General features: G+C 43.7%; 1 protein-coding gene across 3 annotated transcripts in view; it reads left to right on the forward strand.

Annotated features, from left to right (window-relative positions):
- The first annotated feature begins 695 nt into the window (after positions 1–695).
- Positions 696–21048, forward strand: part of galnt5 (polypeptide N-acetylgalactosaminyltransferase 5) — a 66831-nt gene continuing 46478 nt past the window's right edge. Inside the window, exons 1-3 of one of the 3 annotated variants that reach the window (XM_080199101.1) lie at positions 5165–5335; positions 12962–13050; positions 17573–17739. In XM_080199101.1, the coding sequence (XP_080055227.1) occupies positions 5183–5335; positions 12962–13050; positions 17573–17739 (409 nt within the window). In that variant the 5' untranslated portion in view covers positions 5165–5182. Of the gene's footprint in view, positions 2699–5164; positions 5336–9655; positions 9693–12961; positions 13051–17572; positions 17740–21048 lie in introns of those variants that run through there. The other 2 variants (XM_080199102.1, XM_080199099.1) reach the window with 2 other exon arrangements.

The following is a 21048-nucleotide window of genomic DNA, read 5'->3' on the forward strand; positions in this document are numbered from 1 at the left end:
GCCCTGAATCTCACTAACATCCAGGAGCGCCCACATCCTGGCCCTCCAGCCTTACTGTATCTTAACTAAGTAATTAGTTATTTGAATTAAATCTGAATGAAATTGATGCCTCCTCTCACCCCACTTACTGTATGAATTTAAACCTTAGTAACCCAATGGTTAAGAACAAAATAATCAACTCACTAGTTCTTACTTCCCTTCTGCTAATGTCTCTACATTAGCTAACATATTTTAAAAACAATTTTAGTGACTAGTTATTTTAATTAAGTTTGAATTAATGACTCTTCACTGGCACAGTGGTTAGCATTGCTGCCTCACAGGGCCAGGGACCTGGGTTCAATTCCCATCTTGGATCACTGTCTGTGTGGAATCTGCACATTCTCTCTGTGTCTGGGTGGGTTTCCTCCAGGCTTTTTGATTTCCTCTGACAGTCCGAAAGACATTCTGGTTAGGTGCACTGGCCACGCTAAATTCTCCTTCAGTGTACCAGAACAGGTGCAGGCATATGACAACAAGGAGATTTTCACAGTAACTCAATTGCAGTGTTAATGTAAGCCTACTTGTCACACTAATCAGTAAACTTTAAACCCTATTTACTGTACGAATTTAAACTTAGTAATCCAATGGTTAAGGATAAAAGAAATAATGGACTCACTAGTTCTTACTTCCATTCAGCTACATTAGTTGACATTTTTCAAAACACTTACAACAGGATGTTCTGCTTCTTAATTCACAAAACGTTTGACGAAACTTTGAAAAGTCAGCAGTTACACAAAAGTTCAAACCGGAGAAAACACGATATTCGAGCTATTTCTCGGCGTTAGTCTGATGTTTCGAAATTTCGTTGACCATATATACAACGAGGCTTAAAACTGTATTTATTAGAGGGAACGAATACATTCAGATCATTCACGCATAAAATTGGGATTATAATGAACAATTCAAGATCGTTGGTGCAGCTCCCAACAAAGATCTAAAGTTGGACACGTGGACTTGCTGCGATGCACCTTGTACCGAGGAACAATGGTTATGTAGTTTGCAAGATCCGGTTTAAGATTTTAGTGGCTGTTAATATTTATTCTGGCTGAAGGTGATAGGTGTTCCGGGGTGTTTTTGCACATTTTGCAATCTCGCTGCGCTGCACAGCTGGATCGCTCCTGGGGAAGCCAGTTGTTGAAATGCCACGCAGGCAGACAGGGACGGAGTGTGAGAGAGGCAGAGAGAAGGAGGGAGACAGAGGGGGGGGCATCACTACATCGTGAGGAAAGGCGAGGAGTGAGGGGGGTCACCCGCTGCAAGGTCGAGGCAGCAGCATGATGAATAGAGTGAGGAGGTTGTTCCGAGGCAGCAGCAGGATCCTGGCGATCATTTTCGCCGCCTCGATCATCTGGCTGATCTTTGACATGGCAGCGCTGCGCTTCTCCTTCAGCGAGATCAACAGTCGAGTCTCCAGAGAGGAACTGGCGCGGCTGGAACGGCTCAGGGCGAAGGTGCTGCAAGAGCAGGAGCTGCACAAGATGATCAGGAAAAGAGCCGGAGAGCTGGCCGCCTTGGGAGGCAGGGAGGCCGCTGCCGGCGGCTGGCAGGCGGGTGGTGGCGACGATGGCGGCGGCAACAGGCAGCGGGCTGAGGCGGCAGAGTTGGCGCAGCGTCGCGCGGCGGCCGGCACGCGCCCCCCGGCCAACGGTCTCAGCCCCGCTGGAACGTTCTGGAAGCAGCCAACGGCTGCTCAGCCCGAGACACATGGCAGCAGCAGCAGCAGGGCTCCCGCGCCCTCACGGCCGCCAGGCGCGGCTTCTCGCCCCGCCTTTCTACCGGCGAAGGTGCCCGAGGCTCGGAGGCCCGCTCCCGGCATGGCCCCACAGCCCCCGAGGGGCGACGGGGAAATCACGGGCCGGCCGGTGTCTGCCGCTGGCCCGCAGCCGCAGCCTGGGCTGCCCGGAGAAAAGTGGCAGCAGAGCGCGAGGGCGGCAGAGGAGAAACCTGAGAGGCAGCGCCCGGGAAAAGTCGCCCCCGATTCCCAGCCTCTCCCCGTCTCCCTACCAGACAGAGCGGCGGCGAACTCTGTCAGAGCCGCGCTGGAAGAAGGGAGCAAGGTTAATTCATCTGTCAAAACCACCCAGCCACATCCTGTGGCTCCGGTGGTCAATGGTACAGTCAAACACTCCCATGGGAAAACAACTCCCGCTCTTAAAGTTTGGAATGGAACGAAAAACGAATCCCTCAACAATATCACTGACACAGGAGATGTATTAAAACAATCTGTAACTGAAAAAACAAGTGTAAGCGGTTTAACCAACGCCACACAGATTGTCCCTGGAACGAACGAAACAGTGACGAACAATTTAGAATTTAAAAACCAGACACATGCCATCGAGCCACAGAGTTTTCCCAAAGATATTGGGATGAGATTGACTCCAAAAATCAATGAAACAATTAGTCAGGAGAGATTGGGCGGTATTTTAAATCATTCAGTCATTAATTTAGATTCCACTGTAGGAGTACATAAAGTCTTGGCGATTGACATGACCATTTCACCTCGTGATCCTAAAGCCATCGGTCAGTTTGGGCAGTCAGCAGCTGTGCCAAAGGAACATGAAAAATTAGCAAAGGACAAGTGGAATGAGGGACATTTCAACGTATATCTCAGTGACATGATCCCACTGGACCGAGCTATCCCGGATACCAGACCTGAAGGGTGAGATTGTCATTAGTAAAGTACTGTTGCTTACTTGTGTTTAATTTTCCAATTATATAATCTCAGTTGTCTGGCAATTTGTAGAATATACTTTGGTACCTCTGTAGCTCATGGTCCAAATCACACGCATCAGTTTGGTTACTCATTGTTTTATATTTTAGAACCTGATTGTTTACAACATAGATAACAGCAGTTAATACTGATGAGGAATATTTATTTAGGATCTCATCCATCTCTTGTGGATCCACACACATAGATGACCTTGTTGATCCTTAAGAGGCCCTACTCTCTCCCAGTAGAAGATCTTTGGGTTCTCCTTTGCCTTATCTGCGAAAACAATCTCATGTCTCCTTTTTGCCCTCCTGATTTCTCTCTTAACTCTACTTTTACAACCCCTATACTCTTCAAGGGATTCACTCGATCCCAGCTGCCTGTGCATGGCATGTCCCTACTTCTTCTCAATAGAAGGCCTCAATATCCCAAGTCATCCAGTGTTCCCTACTTCTACCATCCTTGCTCTTCACTCTAAGAGGAATGTGCTTACCCCGAACCCTGGTTAATATACTTTTGAAAGCCTCCCATTTACAACATCCCTTTGCCTCCCCACAGACTCCCCCACTTAACTTTTGAAAGTTCCTGCCCGATACCATCAAAATTGGCCTTGCCCCAATTTGGAATTTTAACTTTTGGGCCAGACCAATCATTCTCTATAGCTATCTTAAAACTAATAGAATTATGGCCACTGGTCCCAAAGTGATCTCTCCTGAACACTTCTGTCACCTGCCCTTCCTCATTTCTCAAGAGGAGGTCCAGTTTTGCTCCCTCCCTAGTCAGGCCATCCACATACTGAATGAGAAATTCCTCCTGAATACACTCAACAAATTTCCCTCTATCCAACCCTCTAGCACAATGGCTGTCCTAGTCAATGTTGGGAAAGTTAAAATCCCCTTCTATTACCACCCCATTTTTCTTGCTGCTTTCTGTAATCTCCTTACATTTTTGCTCCTCAATTTCCTGCTGACTATTTGGGGGCCTATATTACAACCCTATCAAAGTGATTCCCCCCCTTCTTATTCCTCAGTTCTACCCACATAGATTCAGTGGCCGAAGACTTGGATATATCCCCTCACAGTACTGCTGTGATGTTTTCCCTAATCAAAAGCGCAACTCCCCCTTCTTTCTTAGCTCCTGTTCTATCTTTCCTGTAGCATCTGTACCCTGAAACATTGAGTTGCCAGTCCTGTAGCCATGTTTCAGTAATTGCTATAATATCCCAGTCTCATGAACCCATCCACGTCCTGAGTTCACCTGCCTTGCCCATCAGGCCTCTTGCATTGAAATAAATTCAGTTTAATCTGGACTTCCCTTGCTGCCTGTCTTACTTTTGCCTGATCTGTCTCATACTAGGATTACTGACACTGCCTTTACTACTTAATGTGCTCTCTATAACTTCGGTGCTGTCCTCAACCTTCTCTTCTGTCTCCATATTGCTTTGGGTCCCACCCCTCTGCCAAATTAGTTTAAATTTAATTTTCCATACTCTTAAATAATCCTAAATTTATATGGATGTATTGCAAACCAAATACAATATGAGATTTGCATAGATTCTTTTACAGAGTTTGTTAGGACAGGTGGTGATAAAGAATTCAAATTGTAAAACTATTTTCAAACGCTAGAACTATTTAATTGCTGTAATATGTGCTAATGACTATTTTATTGAGAACAATAATTTAAATTTATTGTGTACCCTTTATAATCATTTCAGATCCTCCAGTTTGGTTTACTTTATAGCATAAATTTCTGATGTTGAATCTACATTCTTGGCATATGTGTACATCATTGCGGAAGTAAATTAGTTCCATAAACCATAACCAAGCCAACAATAGTAAAGTCAGAAATAGGTTGCAATATCCTGCTTAGAAGTGCAAAGGAATTTCCCCCACATTTGGATGTTGTCCGGACCATGACTGTTTTTATTTCAATGGATTTGCAACTCAAAATTGGTATTTCTTCCTAGTTTTTTAGTACAAATTTTAGCAGATTAGATCCAAGGTATGTCATTAATAATATCAAACCAGCAATATGGGTGTGTATTGTATATTGTTTCTATTCAACAGGTGGGACCCAGTTATGGTCAGTTTCAGGACTGAAATATAGATCGCTGAATTAGCACAAAGTTTTACAGACATAATGATGATAATTACATTCCAGGTAGAATGCAGACAATGCCTTTTGCTTGCATGAAGCTGACCTGAATTGAACGAGAATAGGAAGGTGCACAATCTCCATGATGGCGCATTTTTGTAGGAACACAGAATTTTCTTTAAAATGGGCACATTTTCTATCCTGATGAAGTCAAAAGGATAGGGCTTGGATAAGTTGCTCTATCAGAATCATTGCAGACATGATAAGCCGAATGGCCTCCTTCTGCTTTGTAGTGATTCTGACCACACAGACCTGACTGCTGACACAGGAACCGTGACCATGGAAACGAATCCTTTACCCATGCAGACCAACGTGAAGAACTTCATTGGATGTACCTATACCCTTGATACCACAGACTATTCACACCAACTCCCAGACACAAACAAAAGCAGCCACTTATCCAGGAAGCCTGGCAAACTTGCAGGTCTGCAGGTGAGATTGAAATAACATGGCCCTAAGGCCTCTCTCCCCAGTTTACTCCTGGCAAATGTCCAATCTCGTGAAAAGTTAGATTAACTTAAAACTAGATTCACTTTTCAAAGGAAACTGAGAGACTGCTGTGTGCTCTGTTTCACAGAGGTGTGGCTCACTCTTGCTTCTTAGGACTGTGCCCTACATCCAGAGGGTTTCTCAACCCACCAAATAGACCGAATAGTGGCCTTGGACAAGGCTAGGGAAGGTGGAGTCTACCTTCTAAGCTGAATGGACCGAATGGTGGCCTCAGGCAAGGCTAGGGAAGGTGGAGCATTTTTCCAACCACAGACGTTAAACTAACCGGCCTATAATTCCCTGCCTTTTGCCTGCTACCTTTTTTAAACAGCGGCGTAACATTAGCCGTTTTCCAATCTTCCGGCACTTCCCCGGAATCCAGCGAAGTTTGGTAATTAATCACTAAGGCATCTACTATCACCTCTACCATTTCCTTCAGAACCCTGGGATGCATTCCATCCGGTCCTGGGTATTGTCCACCATCAGTCCCGCTAGTCGATCAAGCACTACCTCTCTAGTGACAGTAATCGCATTCAGGCCCTCAACTCCTACCATCTTTCTGTCTTTAATACCCAGCAAACTATTCGCGTCCTCCTCCGTGAAGACCAAAGCGAAAAACTTATTTAAGCCCTCAGCCATTTCCTCATCTCCCACCACTAAATCCCCCCTCTCATTCTCTAAGGGTCCAGCATTCACTCTAGCCAGCCTCCTCTTCTTTATATATTTATAAAAACTCTTACTGTCTTTTTTTATATTTCGTGCTAGTTTAGCTTTATAGTCTATCCTTCCTTTCTTTATCAACTTCTTAGTCAATCTTTGTTGATTTTTAAACCTCTCCCAATCTTCTACTCGCCCACTACTTTTAGCCACTCTAAGCGCATCAGCTTTTAATTTAGTACTCTCCTTTATTTCCTTTGATAACCACAGCTGATTATCCCTTCTCCTACGTTCCTTCTTTACCATCGGAATAAACTTCTGCTGAGCACCGAAAAAGATCTCCTTAAAGATCCTCCACTGTTCCTCAGCAGTCCTACCGACCAATCTGCGTCCCCAATCAATATTTGCCAATGCCTCTCTCATCCTATTGTACTCCCCTCTGCTCAAACAGAGGACACAAGTCCGGGACCCTACTTTCTCATCCTCCATCTGCATCAAAAACTCAACCATACACTGATCGCTCGTCCCAAGAGGATCCCTCACAACAAGATCCCTAATTCTACCTGCCTCATTACATAACACCATATCTAAGATAGCTCGCTCCCTCGTCGGTTCCATCACACACTGTTCAAGGAAACTATCCCGGCAGCATTCCAAGAACTCTTCCTCAAGCCCACCGCGTCCGACATGGGTCAACCAATCAATATGTAGATTGAAATCCCCCATAATTATTGCCGTTCCATTTCTGCACGCATCATTTATTTGCTTGTTTATAGCCCGCCCCACCTCCAAGTTATTATTTGGGGGCCTATAGACCACACCCACCAGCGTCTTCCTCCCCTTACTGTTCCTTATCTCCACTCACAACGATTCCACGTTCTGCTCTTTGGAGCCTATATCTTCCCTTACTACCACCCTGATATTATCCTTAATCAGCAGAGCTACCCCACCCTCTTTTTCCTCCCGTCTATCCTTCCTAAACACTTGATACCCCTGGACATTCAGCTCCCAGTCCCTGTCACCCTGCAACCATGTTTCCGTAATGGCCACCAGATCATATCCATTTGCGCTGATCTGCGCCACTAGCTTATTCACTTTGTTCCGAATGCTTCGTGCATTCAGATAAAGTGTCTTTATCTCAGCCTTTATCTGGACTCTATTTGAAGGAACACTACCAACCTTTCTCATGCCCCCACTCCCTTTATTATTGGGACATCCTTGTCATTTTCCCACATCCGTACCCTCTCTTTTACTTTAGACATTGTAATTTCTCCCATCCCTGCACCACCTCCCCCCCCCCCCACCCCCAGTTAGTTTAAAGCCCTATCTACAGTCCTAGTTATACGATTCGCCAGGACTCTGGTCCCAGTATGGTTCAGACCAAGACCTTCCCATCTGAACAGGTCCCACCTGCCCCAATACTGGTGCCAATGCCCCATAAATTCAAACCCATTTCTCCCTGAGCCACCCATTCACCTCTTTAATCCTATTTACCCTACGCCCATCTGCACGCAGTTCAGGTAGTAATCCAGAGATAACCACCTTGTCGGTTCTGCTTTTTAATTTCATTCCCAGCTTTTCATACTCCCTCTGCAGATCCTTAGTCCCCATTTTGCCTATGTCATTGGCAGCCTCATGCACCACAACGACGGGATTCTCACCCTCCCACTCCAGGTTCCTCTGCAGCCCAGATGAGACATCCTGGACCTGAGCACCAGGCAGACAACACACCCTCCTGTATTCCTTATCCCTGTCACAAAGGACAGTGTCTATGCCCCTAACTACACTATCCCCAATTACCACTACATTCCTCTTTACTTCTTCCTCTTTGTCCTGTGTCTGCACCACTGTACCGTGGGCAGTTTGCTCATCAACCTTACAGCCCTCGTTCTTGTCCACACTGGGAGCAAGAACCTCAAACCTGTTGCGCAGATTGAGAGGCTGAGGCCTTTGGGTCCCCACCTCCTTCCTCCCCACTCCCCCCTCCTTCCTCCCCACTCCCCCCTCCTTCCTCTCACCCTTCCTCCCCACTCCCCCCTCCTTCCTCCCCCCAGCAGCAACCTCTTGTTCCTGACCCTTAGAGTTAGCCAGTCTAGGGGGTGTGGATGTCTCTTGCACCCCATTATCCAGGGTACACTCCCTCTCCCTAATGAGCCTCAGTGTCTGAAGCTCAGAGGCCAGCTCATCTACTTTGAGCTGGAGCTCTTCCAGCAACCAGCACTTACTGCAGACATGGTCACTGGGAAGAACCACCAGCTCCCACATCATACAGAAACAGCACATCACATACCCCTCCATCACAGTCTCTTAGTAATTACTGAACACAGTTGAGAAGTCAAACTTACCTGGCTCTTTTCTCCCAAGCCCTTTGATCCGAAGCCCTTACAGCTCACTCTGCTTCCCTCTCACTCCGCTGCTCACTCCCGACACTGCCCGCTGTCTACATGACCCTGAAATGTCTCTACTAAAACCTGCTGCAGGAGCTCACTTCTGTTATCCTGACAACAGTTTGCATCCCACCCCATGTAGATGTGAAGACTGCGCTGGATGAAATATACATCACCACAAGTAGCCTTAAGACAAAACATCTCGAGACATGTCTGAGGCGTTTAAGTTGGGTCGTGGCTGGTGGCTTCAACCAGGCCAAGCTCAAGAGTATCCGACCAAGATATTCCCATCAGAGGCCCTAACATCCTTAACCACTGTTACACAACCATCAAACACATGTCTACTGCTCTATCCCCCATTCACACTTTGGCAAATCAGACCAAAAGGCTATCCTCCTGTTCCTGGTTTAAAAGCAAAAACTGAAGCCAAAGAATCCAATAAAGAAAGTCATGCAATGTTGGTCTGAGGAAAGTATGATCTTTGGGATTGCTTCGAATCGGTGGACTGGTCAATATTCAGGAACTCAGCGACTAACATAAATGAGTATGCCGCTACAGTAACAGACTTCATTAATAAGTGCGCAGAAGACTGTGTGCCAAAGAAGCTAATCCAAGGGTTTCACAGTCAGAAACCATGGATGAGCGGAGGCATCCGCTGCTTACTGAAGTCCATGTCTGAGGCGTTTAAGTTGGGTGACCCTGATTTTCACAGTAACTTCATTGCAGTGTTAATGTAAGCCTATTTGTGATACTGTGAATAAACTTGAACTTAAAACCTATACAAGAAATCCAGATACAGTCCACAGAGAATCATTGATGATGCCAAGAAGCTATATCAGACCAAGCTAGAGTCCCAGGCTAGCCACACAAACACCGACCAATTATGATGAGGTCTACAAGGTGAAGAGTAGTAAAGCCGGCAACAATGCACCCCTCCCCGATGAGCTCTATGCAAATTATGCTAGTTTAGAGCAAGAAGTCAGTGAGAGGACATCAGCTGCTCTGAAAGGCTTGGTTGAACCAATATCCAAGGTCACTATTGCAGATGTTACATCAGCCTTCTTGAAAGTTAACCCAAGAGAGCAACTGACCTGAACAGGTGCATGGACATTTTTAATCTCTCCTTACTCTGATTAGGATTCCTATCTGCTTCAAGAAGACAACCATTATCCCTGTACCACAGAAAAGCCTGGCAGCGTGTCTTAATGACCACACCTGGAGACTCTAACATCCATCGTTAGGAAGTGCTGTGGAAGGTTAGTTATGGCATGCATCAACTCCAGTCTCTCAGATTGCCTGGATCCAGTACAGTTCACATGTCAGTGCAACAGGTCCACAGCAGACACTATCTCCCTGGCCCTATATGCAACCCTGGAACACCTGGATGACAAAGACACCTATGTCAGACTCATGATAATTGATTACAGCACAGCCTTCAACACCAGTATCCCAACAAAAGTCATCTCCAAACTCTGTGGCTTTGGGCTCGGCTCCTCCCTCTACAACTGGATCCTAGACGACCTAACCCACAGACTGCAATCAATAAGGATAGATAACAACATCTCCTCTACTGGTTCCTGCAAAGCTGTATCCCTTAGCCTCTTGTGGCACTTATGATTGTGTGGTCAAATTCCACCCCAACTCCATTTTCAAGTTTGCTGACGACACCACTGTTGCCCCCCCACTCCCCCCAGACAATGGTTGGCTTCCAAGCACTGGCCTCACCACCAGCCCTAATGCCCTAACCCCACCTCCCACAGCCCCCCCCACCTCCCAATGGAGAGTTCACCCATTCTTTCCCCTCCTACCTCTCATCTACCCACCAGTCTGGCTCCATCCAGAGTGTCTTGCCCCACTCCCATTAGGCTCTGCCCCCTTGGCACTGCTTGGTGCCCAGTGGGTACTGACAGTATGCCAGGCTGACAGTGCCAGGGTGCTTAGTAGCTGATGCCAGATGAACAGTGCCAGGCTGGTCATGCCCAATAGGCATACTCCGCTCCCCCAGTCTCCCCAGGGGGCCTGAGTGGTCTATGGTTTCTCCAGCGAGGCCATTATGGCTGGTTCCAGTGCTGGGGACCATACGTGATCCATGCTGATGTGAACCTCCACTGGCGGAGTCAAAAACATTAGCAAATCTGCATCTAAGGCTCATTAAATAGATGGAAATAAGTGTTTGCATAGCGTAATCAGCCTTGCGTTGTTTTCCGGCACAAGGCTGATTATGTTAAAAAAATGGTCCAGCCAGTCATGATTCCCATTTTTTAAATTTTGATTTGATTTATCATTGCCACATATATTAGTATACAGTGAAAGGTATTGTTTCTTGTGTGCTGTACAGACAAAGCATACCATTCATAGAGAAGGAGATGAGAGAGTGCAAAGTGTAATGTTACAGTCATAGCTAGGGTGTAGAGAAAGATCAACTTAATGCAAAGTAGATCCATTCAAAAATCTGATGATAGCAGGGAAGAAGCTGTTCTTGAGTCAGTTGCTATATGATCTCAGACTTTTGTATCTTTTACCGATGGAAGAAGGTAGAAGAGAGTATGTCCCTAATTATGCTGGCTGCTTTGCTGACGCAGCGGGAAGCATAGACAGAGTCAATGAATGGGAGGTTGGTTTGCGTGATGGATTGGGCTACATTCACAACCTTTTGTAGTTTCTTGGGGTCTTGGGCAGAGTAGGAGCCATACCAAGCTGTAATACAACCAGAAAGGATGGATTGGACTACTGCGCATCTGTAAAAGTTGGTGAGAGTCATAGCTGACATGCGAAATTTCCTTGTCTTTCTGAGAAAGTAGAGGCATTGGTGGGCTTTCTTAATTGTAGTGTCAGCATGGAGAAGCCAGGACAGGTTGTTGGTGATCTGGACACCTAAAAACTTGAAGCTTTTGACCATTTCTACCTGGTCCCGGTTGATGTAGACAGTGGTATGTTCTCCACTACATTCCCTGAAGTCGATGACAATATCCTACATTTTGTTGACATTGAGGAAGAGATTATTGTCGTCGCACCAGTTCACCAATTCTCTGTCTCGTTCCTGTACTCCATCTCATCACTGTTTGAGATCCAACCACTACAGTGGTGTCATCAGCAAACTTGAAAATTGAGTTGGAGATGAATTTGGCCACAGCTTTTGGCCACCAGCTGACTTTTCCCAGAGCGCTGCGCTTCTCAAGCTGTGTAGCAGGCCAGGAAAATCGTGGCCAGATAATTTGGTGAAATGGTACAATGACAATAATCTTTCCTTCAATGTCATTAAAGCGAAGAAGCTAGCCATCGAATTTAGGAAAAATGGTGGAGAACGTGTCCCTGTCTACATCAGTGGTGCTGAAGTGGAGATGGTCAAGAGCTTAAAGTTTTTAGATGTTCAAATCACCAACTACCTGTTCCACACCCATCCCCCCGCCCAAACACCACCAAAGAAATGGATGAACTCTATATTTGGGGGTTGAGGAAAAAGATACAAAAATCTGCAAACATACCAACAGACTCAAGAACAGCTTCTTCCCTGCTATCATCAGACTTTTGAATGGTCCTAACATACATTAAGCTGATCTTTCTTTTCAGCATACCTGTAACTGCACCACTAATTTCTGCACCCTATCTTTTTCCATTTCCTGTATGTATTTTATGAATAATATGTTTTATCTGTATAGCGTGTAAAAAACAATTCTTTTTATTGTGCATGTGACAATAATAAATTAAATCAAAATTCAAATGAATAAATTAAAAATGTCTCTTTACACTCTTTTGGGTCAAGAGATCAAATAAATAAATTAACAGTCCCTTAAAAAAGCAGTTAACTCTATACATTAGTTGAATTCCAGTTTCGCCAGCTGCTGTATTCAAACCCAGGAGCCCAGGGTGTTAGTTTGGTCTTTAAATTACTCGCTCAATGACATTACCACTACACCACCATCATCCCATAGAGTCTCTTTATAGCATTTCATGTCAGTCACAAGCCCTGGAGGTACATTCCTCCTTATTGTAAAGTGAATGGTGGGTAATTGAACGCTGACTAACCTTGACCAATTTGCAGTAACCTTTTTTAACTCATGCTTACGTGGTGAGATAGACAAAGGGGACACAACTTTACTGAACACATTATCAAGGAAAAACAAGAGTCAATCTCTTCATAGGGGGTTGAAGAAAAAGATACAAAAATCTGCAAACATACCAACAGACTCGAGAACAACTTCTTCCCTGCTATCATTGGACTTTTGAATGGCCCTAACATATATTAAGCTGATCTTTCTCTTCAGCATACCTGTAACTGCAACAGAAAAGCCTGAAAAGTCAAAAGTCTCAAATTTACTTTGGCTATCCAGTCCTAACACGTACTTCTGAGGATTCGCTGCACCCTATCCACACCCTATCACTATATTTGAACTGTTTGGCTGAAAAGACTGGTAACACCTGTTCAATAAGTTCCTCTGTCTTTGAGCATTGGCTTATGTTTCAGTCACCGATTTGAGCACTCCTTCGCCTCTAGGGCTGACTGATCTATGGTTTGTCTCACCAGGGTGGTATTTTGGGTCTGATCAATCTGATGATGCTTGTCACAAGCTACAAGGAGCTGGGGATGCTGTGCTGCTCGGCTACCAGTCAAAGGTATTCTCTGGAGATGCTGTTGAAGGGCAGAGAAAGAGAGCTGAGACTCCAGGTTTTTCTCTTCATGCCCTTCTCCAAGATTCTATGGTCTGTGTCCAGTCCTTGTCTCATTATGCCTCTGCCCTCCTACTGAGCTGGGTGCCACCAAATCTGCGTAGCCCCGTTTTAACAAAGGAGGTTCACGGGAGATGAAAACAACGGTTCATGCTGAAACAATATAGCCATTTACACTGGCCACGCAGTTCCAGGCCTGCCTGGTTTCAATAGGTAGTTGATTGTCCAAGGCCTGCTGCATGAAAACTGTTCAAACTTTGCAAATTGCAGAGTCTGGCTAGGTTTAAACTTGGCTTCCACATTTCAAACTTTTATCCATGCTCATGAAAGAAATCAATATTTCTGTAACAATCCTGGAGATCATGGGTCACTGACCACATCCCCCAAGTACTGTGCCATGGCCAGGCCCAGGAACAGGCTTTTGAGGAGGTCCTCCTCCCCCCTTGCCCCCCTCCATACCAGGTAACTGTCTCTTTATTGTGTTTTGGGTAAACAAACAAAACAAATGAACAAAATGAGGAAAAAATTGTCGCTTTTTTTTCAAGAAAACAATAGTCAATAAGTGAAACAAAAATGAGAGGGATGATAATCCCTGTCTCTGACCCAGAACAAGGTTAACAAGGACGTCCCCTCTCTGCACCAGGCAAATGTCTCTTTATAGATTCTTCAGGGCTCTTTTTGGTGTCTCATTTTAGATAAATGAATAGACTACATTAACAAAATGAGGGAAAAATGAAGTGTCTCTTTATATGTACAATCGTAATTTTCCAATGAGTGCCTCACCTGTAAATTTTTAACCTTAATTTATATATTTGCTGTTTTAGAGAGCTAATTATTATCTGTTCTTTGGCTATTGACCACCAGCCTCATGTCACTATTCCTTGAAATGCAGCCGAAAACTGGTTATTGCCACTGGAAAACTTCTTTGAATTAAGAACCTTCATGTGCATAGATTGTTAGCAATTGTTTAACAGAAAAGGTTTTATTTACATTCTGACAATAGGGAAATATGTACTCAATTATACAGAAAACTCCTGAATACCACTGTAATTTCAGACTTCAATGAACAGAGGGACAATTAACTAAAAGATAAAAGGCTATTGGTACTTCAAGGGCAGGAGGCACCTATACAGAGGGACAGGTTGCCCCTCAACTAATGCCCTCAAAAGAAGGTTCCCTAGTGTAGTTGGGAAGGGTATAAATTAAATTGACAGAGGTTTGCCACTGGCATATGGAGGTAAAAAGAGGCAAAAGATGCATAAAGGAGTGAAAGTGTTGAATAGTATCTCCTATTGTGCTCGGCCTGGTTCTTGCTTGAAGAATAAATGTATTCTCTTTTCTTGTTTCATAATTAGACTGAGAATGGAGAAAAGCAAAGATCATAAATTCGAAAAAACTAAAATGAATGGGATGAAAGAGGGTATGGCCAGGATAACATGGGGTCAAAGACCAAACAGGAAGGACCTATGGAATACTGAGTGATTTTTAAAATGTTTCAGGAACAGGCTAAGGTATGTTCCAACAAGGGTAAAGGTTAGAGAACTAAAGCCAAGGTTCCTTGAATGACATAAGAACATAAGAAATAGGAGCAGGAGTAGGCCATCTAGCCCTTCGAGCCTGCCCCGCCATTCAATAAGATCATGGCTGATCTGTTGTGGCTCAGTTCCACATTCCCGCCCTCTCCCCATAACCCTTAATCCCCTCGCTTATCAAAAACCCATCAACCTGCGTCTTAAAAATATTGAGCGAGGCAGCCTCCACCACCTCAACGGGCAGAGAATTCCAGAGATTCACCACCCTTTGAGTGAAGAAGTTCCTCCTCAACTCCGTTCTAAACCGCACCCCCCTTTATCTTGAGGCTGTGTCCCCTAGTCCTACTGTCCTTTCTGAGCGGGAAGAGTCTCTCCACCTCTATCCTATCCATCCCATTCATCATCTTATATGTCTCAATGAGATCTCCCCTCATTCTTCTAAACTCTAACGAGTACAAGCCTAGTTTATTCAGCCTCTCCTCATAGCTCAACCCCCTCAACTCCGGTATCAGCCTAGTAAACCTCCTCTGCACTCCCTCCAAGGCCAAAATATCCTTGCGTAAGTGTGGCGACCAAAACTGCACACAGTACTCCAGCTGCGGCCTCACCAATGCCCTATACAGCCGCAGCAAGACCTCCCTACTTCTACACTCAATCCCCCTCGCTATGAAGGCCAGCATCCCATTAGCCTTCCTGACCACCTGCTGCACCTGCAGGCTGGGTTTTTGCGACTCATGCACAAGGACCCCGAGGTCCCTGTGCACCGTCGCCTGCTGCAGTTTTTCGCCATGTAAGAAATAGTCCTTCCTACCATTGTTCCTACCAAAGTGGACCACCTCACACTTGCCAACATTAAATTCCATTTGCCATTTCCTGGCCCATTCGCCCAGCCTATCTAGATCCTTCTGCAGACTCTCCACACCCTCTGCGCAATTTGCCGTTCCCCCAATCTTGGTGTCATCAGCAAATTTCGACACCATACACTCGGTTCCCTCCTCCAGATCATCTATATAAATGGTAAATAGCTGAGGCCCCAGCACCGACCCCTGGGGCACTCCACTAGTCACCAACCACCAATCCGAATAGCACCCATTAACCCCACTCTCTGCCTCCTATTTGACAACCAATCCTCTATCCACGCTAACACCCGACCCCCAACTCCATGCCCCCTTACCTTCTGCAATAACCTCTTGTGAGGTACCTTGTCAAACGCCTTCTGAAAATCAAGAAAGACCACATCCACCGGCTCTCGTCTATCCACCGCCCTAGACACATCCTCATAGAACTCCAATAAATTTGTCAGACACGACTTCCCCTTAACGAAACCATGCTGCGTCTGCCCTATCAAGCAATTCCCCTCAAGATGCCTCGCTATTTCCTCCTTGATGACGGATTCTAACATTTTACCTACAACAGACGTTTAACTAACCGGCCTATAATTCCCTGCCTTTTGCCTGGCGCCCTTCTTAAACAACGGCGTAACATTAGCCGCTTTCCAATCTTCCGGCACTTCCCCGGAATCCAGCGACGTCTGGAAAATAACCACCAAGGCATCCACTATCACCTCCGCCATTTCTTTCAGAACCCTCAGATGCATTCCATCCGGTCCTGGGGACTTGTCCACAATCAGTCCCTCCAGTCTGTCGAGCACCGCCTCTCTAGTAACAGTAATGTCATTGAGACCCTCCAGTCCTACCACCTTTCCATCGCTAACACCCGGCAAATTATTCACATCTTCCTCCGTGAAGACCGAAACAAAAAAGTTATTCAAGACCTCAGCCATTTCCCCATCCCCTACCACTAAGTCCCCCCTCTCATCCTCTAAGGGTCTAACGTTCACCCTAGCCAGCCTCTTCCTTTTTATATATTTATAAAAAGAGAAACAAAAAAAAAGGTTTAGGATGCATGAAGTCTTCAACCAAGAACCAGGCTAAATGCAGTACATTGAGAGGAGATCTGAAGAGAAAAATTAGATTGGCAAAGGCTGGGTATGAGAATAGAATAGTAGATAATATAAAAGGAACTCCAAAATCTTCTGCTGGCATGCAAATAGTGGCAGGTTGGATCCTATTAAAGACTAAGAATGTGATGTATATACATTGATGGATATATTGTATCAGTGTTGCAGAGATGGCTGACAAAATATCCAGCTACAGAAATGGGGGGTGTAGTTGGGTGGAAATTGATAGGCAGGATATAGTGGAAAAGTTGGTTAGACTTATGAATGGATAAGTTGCCTGGTACAGATGGCTTTCATCACAGTTTGATAAAGGAGATAGTACTGGAGATAGCAAAAGGCTTGCAATATTCTTCTAATCTTCCATAGTTACAGGGAAGGTGCCAGAGGATTAAAAAGTAACAGACGTGACACCTTTATTGGAAAAAAGATGTGAGAACATTTCTAGTAACTATAGGCTGATCAGTTTAACAACAGTATTAGGTTGCATTTTGGAAACAATCGGAGAAAAAGACAATAGTGACACGGGGAAGTTTGGTCCCAGCATTGATTTGTAAAAAGGAGATTAGGGTTGATTCTAATTGATTTTCTTGATGAGTAACAGAGAAGGTTGTTGAAGGGAATGCAATGAATATTATATTTGTGGATTTCAAGAAAGTGTTGGGAGGTATCACATAAAAAGCTGGTCAACAAAATTGAAGTTCTTGGAATAGGAGGGTCAATGTCAGCTTGGATAAAAAATGAGCTTAATGACAGGGAACAGTAGTGAGTCATTTTTGTTCAATTGGAGGATGGTAGACAGTGGTGTTCTCCAGTGGTCAGTTTTGGGACCACGTTTTCTATCTCATTTGAAAGAGGTTGATGAATGTACAGAGGAATCAAGAATCGGTAGGTTTACATTTGCATTGAAACAACATTATAAAATGCCATGACACTTCGCTGCTTAAACTTTATACTCCTGGGGATGTATTTTTTCCAGGTGTTCCGACCAGGTAGTTCACAATAACCTTCCAACAACCAGCATCATCATGTGCTTCGTGGATGAAGTGTGGTCTACACTTTTGAGGTCTATTCACAGCATCTTCAACAGATCACCTGCTCATCTTATTAAAGAGGTTATCCTTGTGGATGACTTCAGCACCAAAGGTAAGAAAGGACTTGTTTAGTCATTGCCACTGAACCATATATTCCTGAAAGGACTCCTGTAAATCATTACCTTTAAATAGGAGTCAAATGCAAAAAAGCAGTTGTTCTTAAACTTGAAAGGAGCACATCTATTTATGATTATCATCATATTTTGTTAGTCTCAGAATTGTATGAAGTTTTATTTTGCTGCTGCAGCCAAAGCCAGCTGGACTGTTTCTAATTTTTATGTAACCACAGAATAATCAAAGTTCTGTATGAGTTGGGCTGCCTGAATTATAAGTAAAACTAAACTTAGCAAATTCCATTCTTTCCAAACTTTTATTGCCAAGAATTGTTTTGAGTACATATGATCAGCTGTCATAACTTTGACAGAAACCCGATCTTCTCTGGGTTTTCCGCCAATCTTGCCTTGAAATTACCATAGCTGATTGGGGAAAATCATTGCAGAAATAGTTATACCTGTTTGAATTAATTGTTTTATTAGGCTTGTTATCAACATCCGATTCATTATAATTTACTTTGCATCTGTATACTCATTGTCAATATTATTATACATATTATAAATGTTGTTTGAAAACTGAAGAAAATAAAAATGCAGAAGGCTCATACGTATGTGAAAGTTTTGCAGTTAGTTAGATTTTCCTTAAAAGAGGCCTCCCTTTACAACTCATGGTTAGGATTCATCTGACTGAACTCACAAAACCAGATTGTATGTAAGGAAAAGTAAAAAGGACGCAACTTTGAAATCAGGTTATGATTGTGTGGGAGTGACATTTTAATTTGCAGATTTTGCTCCAGAAAAGAATAATTATATGTAATGAATGTTGAAATTCCACTTAGAGCTGTATTTAAATCATAATTTATGATGTAGCTAGCAAACCAAATTATGTGGGATTTAACTTTTTAAGGAATGATAGACAACGTAAGGCACGAAGAATCATAAATTTTATTTTTTATAGTTCTGATTCAGTGACCAATGAATGTCATTTTTTTGCATCAGTTTTAACAAAAAGTGCAAAGAAAATATTTTTCAGTTACAAGGCACAATACGTCAGTCATTATATAAAGATCCATTCATTGAGCTATTAGACAGTAGAGCATTGCTACCATTACTCACATCCAGCAGAAAGAAATCACAAGCATTACACCCAACTAATTATTACTCTCCCTAGCTTAGAGATGCTGAATGGCAGTGTCTCAACAGCAGAGATGAGCTCTTGGACTGTTTGACTCATTAGTTCATTACATTTTTTTACTGGACAAGTGAACTCTAATAAACACTTTCATTTGGAATATCCTGAACTAATATATATATTGACTTCTCAAATGTGGTTTGGTATGATGCAACATTTCAATATCATTCAGATCCAGCTGAATCTACCTTTGACAAAGACTATGGATTGATTAACAATATTTCCCTGAATGATTTTGTATTGGAAAAACCAATTTGAAATCTGGAAGGCCAGTTAAGATTGTATTTTTTATTAAAAATAGTAAATTCAGTGAAGCAAGCTTTTTATTTCCTCATTCATATGGGGAGAGCAGAAAAATATAGTTTTAGAAAATAAAGTTTTCAGGGAAAATATAAGTTTTCAGTTCACTCTGAAAAGGTAAAATCTGAACAGCACTTTAAACGTTACTGAATACACATATCAAGATACTAGTGGGGGGGAGGGAAAGAATAAAATAGAATGCTATTCAATATTGAACTTTATTTGAAGATGTGGACTTCCCTGTAGACTCTGGCTCTTTACTTTAGTTGTGTAGGCTGTCTAGCCTTTATCACTTGGAGCTGTCATCAGGGACTTCTATGACCCTTCTCAGAGAGCTTTTTATCTATGCTATATTGTAAGACAAAATGTGAATTAGTAATTTGAAAATGCATAAACAGAGTAAAGTATCAGTTTAATGCTTGTAGGTTGCTAGTGGTTTGCAGTGCTTGTCCCCAAAATGAGTAGTTAACTATTCACATTTGACTGGTAATCTCTCTCTACTGGGTAAGTGACTGACAAATGCAAATAACTGAGTGCATTCATAAATATTCCAATCATAATCAGTGAAACTGGTTTTGTTTTTCTAATGTTATTCAGGTTTTGTAACTCGATCCTTTTAAACATATTCCATTCAGGACTCTACAAGTATTGGTTTAGGGGCTTAAAATAGAATTGTAAAGCAGTGCAAAAGGATGCTACTCAGCCATTTATGCCTGTGCCAGCTCTTTGATAGAGCTATCTACCTAGTCCCACTTCTGGTCGTGGGTACCCTGAAACATGAATCACGAAGTATTACTGCACAGGTGTAGCAAGCAATTAGGAAGGGAAATAGAATGTTGGCATTTATTGGAAGGGAAATGGAATATAAAAGTAAGATAATTTTACCACAGCTGTATAGGGCATTGGTGAGACCACATCTAGAGTATTGTGTATAGTTTAGACCTCATTTGAAAATTGCATTAGCAGTACAAAAAACAAAGAACAGTACAGCACAGAAACAGGCCCTTCAGCCCACCAAGCCTGTGCTAATCACGTTGTCCTATCTAGACCAACCACCTGTAACCATTTATTTCCCGTCTGTTGATGTGTCTATCCAGGTAAATCTTAAATGTCACTAATGTGTTTAAATAGAATCCCTACAGTACGGAAAGAAGCCATACGGGCCCATCAAGTCTGCACTGACCACAATCCCACCAGCCCCTATCCCCATATCCCTACATATTTACCCACTAATCCCTCTAACCTACACATCTGAGGACACTAAGGGCAATTTTTTAGCATGGCCAATCAACCTAACCCGCACATCTTTGGACTGTGGAAGGAAACCGGAGCACCCGGAGGAAACCCACACGAGGAGAATGTGCAAACTCCACACAGTGTGGAGCACAGTGGTTAGCATTGCTGCTTCACAGCTCCAAGGACCTGGGTTCGATTCCTGGCTGTGAAGCAGCAGTGCTAACCACTGCGCTACCATGCCACCCAGAAATGCTTCAACCATCTCACTTGGCAGTGCATTCCAGGCCCCCACCACTTTTTATGTAAAAAAAAAATCCCCCGCACACCTCTACTAAACCTTTCCCCCTTGTAATTTCATTTCTGCCCTGGGGAAAAGCTTTCAGCAGTTCACCTTATCTATGCCCCTCACAATTTTATAAACTTCTATCAGGTCACCCCCTTAGCCTCCGTCTTTCCAAGGAGAACAATACCGGTTTATTCAATCTCTCCTCATAGCTAATACCTCCATACCAGGCAGCATCCTGGCAAACCTTTCCTGTATTCTACAAAGCCTCCACGTCCTTCTGGTAGTGTGGCGACC

The sequence above is a fragment of the Carcharhinus amblyrhynchos genome, chromosome 11 (genome assembly GCF_965287045.1).
Source record: "Carcharhinus amblyrhynchos chromosome 11, sCarAmb.v2.hapA, whole genome shotgun sequence".
NCBI classification, from domain to species: Eukaryota; Metazoa; Chordata; class Chondrichthyes; order Carcharhiniformes; family Carcharhinidae; genus Carcharhinus; species Carcharhinus amblyrhynchos.